Consider the following 6,876-nt stretch of genomic DNA (forward strand, 5'->3'; position numbering starts at 1 on the left):
CTCTGATTAGTTTAAATCCTGAGCCTGAACTGAGCTGCACCGGTGACCAATTTACAATGAAAGTAATTTATATAAAATATATTATACTTAAAATACAAAAGTGATATTTCGCATTGTGTATGAGTTTTGCCTGCATACGTAATTATGATGTCTACTTTCCCAATTACAGTCTGCTGCAAGTCCTGAGACTCCAAACTCAACCATCTCCAGAGAGGCCAGCACCCAGTCTTCATCAGCTGCACCTAGCCAAGGCTGGGTTTTACCAGAAGGCACAATCATGCCAAACACCGTTTTTGTTGGTGGAATTGATGATAGGGTATTGTATTCATACCTCATCTTTACCTTAAAGTACATCATGAACAATGGGATTTGGGCCCTGTTACGAACTTAATGTTTTTTTTGTACTTCGTGGAGGTTTAGGATTGCTTTAGGTTTGACCCATAGGTACTAAAAATACCTTTTACAAAGAGCTACTGCTCATTTGGGGATAAATGGGGAAGAAATTTCCACCTCGTGGTAGTAAAATTGTAGTAAAGTTGAAATGTTTGAATGCTGAATTTTTACTCTGACGTTCAATTCTTTTCCATAGACAGATGAAACTGAGATTAGAAGCTGCTTTGGTAGATACGGTTCAGTGAAAGAAGTGAAGATAATCACAAATCGAAGTGGTGTGTCCAAAGGGTGAGTAATTTTATCAAAAATATCTGGACTCTAGTCACCTGTTCTATAGGTATCAGGCAAGACTTCAAAACTGATATTCTGACCCTTGTATAAATGAAATTTTTTTGCAGTGTTAATTTCTTTCACGTAGGGGATAAAAGGTTATTACCAGTTCTTTTATGTAATCATTTTTCTAATGTTTGTTTTTAAATGTCTCCACTTTTTATTTCATACAGATGAGTTAATCAGTGTTCTCAAATAATTGTTTTTTTTCATACACTGCACAGCGTCTTAAATTTTAACCACCTTGTCTTAGATAGTAAGTTAAATTCAGGTTCACAGATATGAATTCTTTGATTTATTGATTAAAATAAAGTTTTCACACTGCCCTAATCCTAGCACATTTTGACATAGTTCTGCTTAAGAAAAAGTAGTATTTGTAGGGGATCTGTCATGTACATCTTAGCAAATACGTTTCATGGTATATTATTCATCTTTTGTCATGATCACTTCTGTATATAGAATAGTAGGAGTGCTGAACCATGTACTACTGTATGATGGTGATTTTATGCTTTATTTATCTGCCTTTATAGCTATGGATTTGTTTCATTTGTGGATGACGTGGATGTCCAGAAGATAGTAGAAGTAAGTAATCTAATAGAAAAATCTCTTATTTATCTTACTGATACGACATTTAGTGTTAGTGATATACTCAGACTTGTGTAAAATTTGGAGAAAGATAGACTTCCTGTTCAAATTCCACACTCAGAGTAACCCCCCATAACTTGATAGATCCTGTTTATTTTTGACTGGACGCCTAGGTTCATGAACTACATACAGGAAGGGTTGGAGACAGGGTGATGAAAAGTTTTTGATCAACTTTCACTTGATGCCTCTTGACACTGATTAGAATGGTAAGGGTGAGTAAGGTAGCTTCATGATGACACATTTTAATTTGCTGTGTAGTTATCACTGATCGTCTATGACGATAGGAACTTTAGAAGACTTTAGGTGTTCACCCATGTCTTGGAAGCTAAGACTTGAAAATTGATTGTAGTTTTGTTACTGTTCTATTTTCAGTCACAGATACATCTCCATGGTAAAAAGCTGAAGCTGGGCCCTGCAATCAGGAAACAAAAGTTATGTGAGTAGGAAAAGAAGTTGTTCTTTTTTGACCCATATAGCTTTTCGAATAACTAAGAATAGGCTTTTTTCTTCTTGCTTTTTAAAAAGGTGCTCGTCATGTGCCGCCACGTCCTTTGGTATTTAATCCTCCTTCTCCACCACAGTTTCAGAACATGTGGAGGAATCCAAACACTGAAACTTACCTGCAGCCCCTAATCACGCTGAATCCTGTAACTCAGTACGTTCAGGTAAGAGCTGCGTGTCTTCCTGTCCTCTTGTTTATTATAGTCATCCTTCCCTCTGTGGAATTGTATCTACACTTTCCGTAGTAAGTGGCAATAGAATCCCTGTTTGAACAGTGTGAGTAATGGGAAATTTGTTACTTCTGTTTGAAATTTCTTATTCTTAGTGTTCATTATTTGAGCTAAAAATCTTCTCTAAACTTTGCGAGGCTTTCTCTTAGAAATGACCTCTGTAGACACATGAACAAATCTCTTCCTACCTCTTCCTTTTTCACCCCATATAACTAGTTCCTAAAGTATTTGGAAGCAGCTCTCCTTATGTGTCTGCGTAGTTTATTGTTCTCTAAGGTTAGCAGTTAACCTAGCTATTCTTTACTTTTGCAATGATTTCCAGATGCCTCCTCCTATAAATTGCTGACTTCTGGATATATTCTGGTTCTGGGATGGGTAGATTTCTTATCTCTTTTACTCTATGTATAAATCCCGTGAGTGTCTGGCATGTAATTTCTCTGATGCTGGTTGCTTTGATATTTAAAGTAAGATTTGACATACTCTGTCACTTACTGGTGATAAATAACGTTTATTTTGTTGTTCGTTCCTATTATTTATGTGTGTGTTTAAAAGACATTTTCTTGGATGGAAAATAAAGTAACAAAATAGTAGTGAAATAGTTCTTCAGTGTCCCTCATTTGTTGACATTTTCCATGTACTTGAAACGTGTAGGATACACCTCTTCTTCTTTTTCCTTCTCTGAGCAATGGCTAGAAGAAAAGCCCTACTTGTTTCTAGCATTTACTGTGAGCCATTACTGAATGTGCTACCTGTATGTTTTTAATTAGTAAGCATTTATTGAAACGTAGAAGACATTATACTCTCTCTTTTCCAGTTGTGGCTATATACTGCCCTTAATTTGTGGAAATGAAGTACAGAGAAAGCCGTAACATCTGTAGAACTACAGTATTACCCTATAATATTGTCAAACACAAAACCGTCTAGGACTATTTTGCCAAAGAAATAGCAAATGTATTAATTTAACGTACATTGAAATCCATCTTAATAGAGCCTTATCACCAGTGTAAGAAATAACTTCCGGGTGGGCATAGGTAGCCAGTATAAATAAGGTAAGCTTTGGCTGGTGCAATAGTCACTTCTTTTGTCATTTGTCCCTTCCCCCTCCCCACCCAAAGGTTAGCACTTGACAAGAGTATTTGTTTCTTCATAATGTCAGTCATTCATTTAGAATTCTGCATTGCTGCAAGTAGAAAAATAATTACTATTTCAAAGTTTTTCATACTTTTGTGATATTGGGAATGATATTTCTTTCTAATTAAAAAAAAAATGTTTTACCGTATTAATCCATTCTTTCTGTAAACTTTATTTTCGGCTTATTCTACTTATCCAAATTCACCAGGTCAGGTCATCACTAGATATCAGTTGCCTGTATAGGATAGTCAGGTAATTGAAGAGGGAGTAAAATGATTTACTTTCAGCTACTATGGAGGCCTTCAACTTGTTTATACAAAGTGCCTGAATAGTTTGTCATTCTAAACTAGTGAAATGTACCTAAAATTTAAGGAAACACTTAGAATTAGCGTAATGAAGACCTCTGTAGTATTTAGAAGTGATGAAATAATATTTTGACAGGAGGGCACTTAGCCATAACTTTTCTGTAGAACAAGTTCTGAGATTTGGTGTTCCCGTCTTTGTTTCAGCATGTATCTTATTATCTTTGCTGTCAAAGAGCTGAAACATGCAGACTGTCTTTCATGAATTTTGTAGAGATACAGAGTGAAATAAAAGCTTTACCCAATTCTTAGAGCACAGAATTTCAATTGTACTTTTATTTTAGCCTGCTGCTTCATGATAGTAGTTCTCTGGGTCTCTCTTCAACGATACGACTATATCTATGACCGATAATCATATGTGTGGTAACAAATTCAAAGAAGTAGTATCTTTGAGAGTTTCACAATGCCATCTGCAGAAAATTGGGGAAAAGGTGAGGTTTTCTATGTAGAAGAAACAACAAGAACTTGAGGGATTAGAAACCTAAAGTACTTCTTTTTTCTATTGTGTTTCTTTTGTTCTATTAACCAAGGAGCCAGCATGAGAAGTACTTCAGTATTGTGTGTGTCATGTGTTTTTGAAAATGTATGGTAATATTTGAATAATTTTGGTTTCCTCTTTTTCTTTTTCAAGATGCCACCACAGTGGCCTTTTGGGGAGCAAAGGAGTTATGCTCCCAGGAGTTTAAATAACGATAATTTTTTTGGCAGCTTTTAGCTGCCTTTCTCACTTGGTTGTCCGCATGTAACAAGGAATGTATTTGCACTGTGTAGCAATGAGAGTTGTGTATATGATGGTCTTGAAACTCACCCCTGTTTACTGTTCCAGCATTTCTCATTTCAAAATTCAACAACTCACTTGAAGATATGATTAAGAAAATTACTGCTTTAATGCAGTTTGTTTTCAGGATGCCATTGGCGGTTATGATGGTACTTTCTTTAACGTTAAACTTTTGCTTATCCTAAGCATTCATTTATGTTTTTGGCCATAGTTTAAAACTAACCAGAGGTTGTCTGTTGATTGTGGATTTTTATATATACATTATATAATTATGTATAAATACACACACAGTAGGAATTGAACAATCCCTGCTAATCAAGACATGGTAAAAATGAAGTACATTGCAAAAACTGAAGTACATTGCTTACTTTGTTAGCTTTGATGGCCACCTGCTGGCCGAGGACTAGGACACGATCATTACTTCCTTAATTTATAATATTATGACGCTATTAAAGAGATTCAGTGAATTTCATATGTACAATTCCAGTTAAGCAGGCAGCCAGTTTGTAAGATCCAAGCTAAAGTCAAACTTCTTATAAAATCAAATGCCCTTTTTCTTCTTTACCAAACTATGGTTGTTTCAAGTATCCAAATGAGTATGAGAATCAGAAGAGACACCAGAGATCTTTTCCAGCCATTTGTTTTCAAGCAAGGAAACTGAAACTGAGGTCATGAAAAGATTTACTTCAGTGAGCAATGGAAATCGGGTTCTTCCCAAACAAGAATTTTCCTCTTCAATTCTTGTGGCGCTGTCACAAGGTTTCTTAACCAGACCTTTCAAAATTTTCAAATTTTGCACCAAATAATTCCTTATTGTAGGAGGCTGTCTTTACATTTTGGGATGAGCAGTAGCATGCCTGGCCTTCAGCCCATCAGATTCCAAGAATACATCTCAGTTGTGACAGCCAATCTCTAAACGTCGCTAAATGCCCATGGGGCTCAAAAATCTTGCCCAGCTGAGAATCAGTGCATTTGCATAACCTCTCATAATCTGACACAGTTTTCTGACAGATGTTACATTTCTAAATTAAAGTATATCGAAACACTATGGTGCAGAGACAATACTGTAATACAGCTTGTTTATCAAAGGAAAACATATCCAAAGTTCATCCGCAAATCAAGGGGGGATTGAAAAAGAGAAAAAGAAACTACAAGAATTTCAGAATTTCTTTTGTTTTGTTTGATTCTGTTTGGGATTTCTGAATGAACTGAGAAGGAATCCGTAAATTGCCTATAGGGAAGGGAAATCTAATCAGGTTCCTAATAGTTCAAGATAATGCAGCTTAATGTCATTTGGAAAAAACAAATAATGTAAGACAGTTTTAGAAAGGAAAAACTAAAAAATAGTGTTTTAAATTTTTCTTCCACATCGTTGTCATGAAATAACGCTATTAGAGGAAAGAATTAGGAATTAGTTACAAACCCAAAATAGCAAGTACAGGCATGAAAGAAAAGAGAAATGCAGTAACCTTGGCTTTATTTGGTTTGACAATTTAGATTTCCTCTCTAGTAAAGCTGTGTAGAATGGATAATTTCTAGCATCTAATTAACAAAGCAGGAAGTCTCCTTTCTTATTAACTTCTATAACATCATTGTGTTGTTCAAAAAGATACACAGTTTCTTTGGTCTTTGATTTCAGACAGGTGTATGTGTAACAGCTTTCTCTTAGGCAGCTTTTTGTACTTACCTTTTAAAGTCAACAGCACTTCACCAGTGATTTTTAAATTAATGATGGGTCATAGTGTCCTGATGCTTCAGTTAGTTCTTAATTAAAATTCTTTCAAAATAAGTCAGCTAAATAGTGAAGCCAAAAAAGAAACTTGAAAACAAATGGGCTGAAAATAAATTCAAACAACAGGACACTAACTTACATTGGCATACCACTTTTCCACTTTTACGACTTTATATGTACAAAATGAATTCACAGATGTTATCTCATTTCATTCTCAAAGCAGTTGCCCACAGATACATAGCTGGCAAGTAGGTGGCATATAACCACTTACCTGTAAGGGACGTAAACCTAGTAGATCTGACTAAATTAATTTTTGTTTCACTATGGTATATTGTTTCTCCAACATATGGATTACTTATGAATACTACTTCAGAAAATTTTACATTAACCTTAGAGTCTACTGTGCAAAGAATAAAGACAGTTCTGATCAGAAGCTAGAAAATTAATGAGTTATATGTATTTTTTTTTCTTATCTGAAAATAAAGATGGTATTATTTATATCTATCAGCCCACTGTGAAAATTAGAATTATCAGTCGGACTGATTTGGTGTTACTCAGGAAGAAAAATGTTGTTTCAAAAGATGCTTTGAACACTCTAGCAATTAGGGAAGAGGATTATAACAAATTGGTTTAAAACATTGAGGCTTATTTTCTTTTTGGTGTGGCTTTTTTTTTTAAGGTTTATCTTTAGTCTACTCAGTAAAGTGAAAAGTTGTTTATGAATATGGAACAGGATGATTTTAATAACTTTAATTTTTACAAATCTAAACTTTC

General features: G+C 34.9%; 1 protein-coding gene across 1 annotated transcript; it reads left to right on the forward strand.

Moving 5' to 3' along the window:
* Positions 1–169: 169 nt before the first annotated feature.
* LOC116465135 (deleted in azoospermia-like) lies at positions 170–4,307 on the forward strand (the record flags this gene model as incomplete). The annotated part of the gene is made up of 6 exons (XM_058435249.1): positions 170–316; positions 590–681; positions 1,254–1,305; positions 1,741–1,804; positions 1,894–2,033; positions 4,224–4,307. Coding segments are annotated over 6 exons (579 nt in total), but the record flags the coding sequence as incomplete, so codon positions are not given.
* Positions 4,308–6,876: the final 2,569 nt, after the last annotated feature.

The sequence above is a fragment of the Hylobates moloch genome, unplaced genomic scaffold (genome assembly GCF_009828535.3).
Source record: "Hylobates moloch isolate HMO894 unplaced genomic scaffold, HMol_V3 SCAFFOLD_3297, whole genome shotgun sequence".
Taxonomy (NCBI): domain Eukaryota; kingdom Metazoa; phylum Chordata; class Mammalia; order Primates; family Hylobatidae; genus Hylobates; species Hylobates moloch.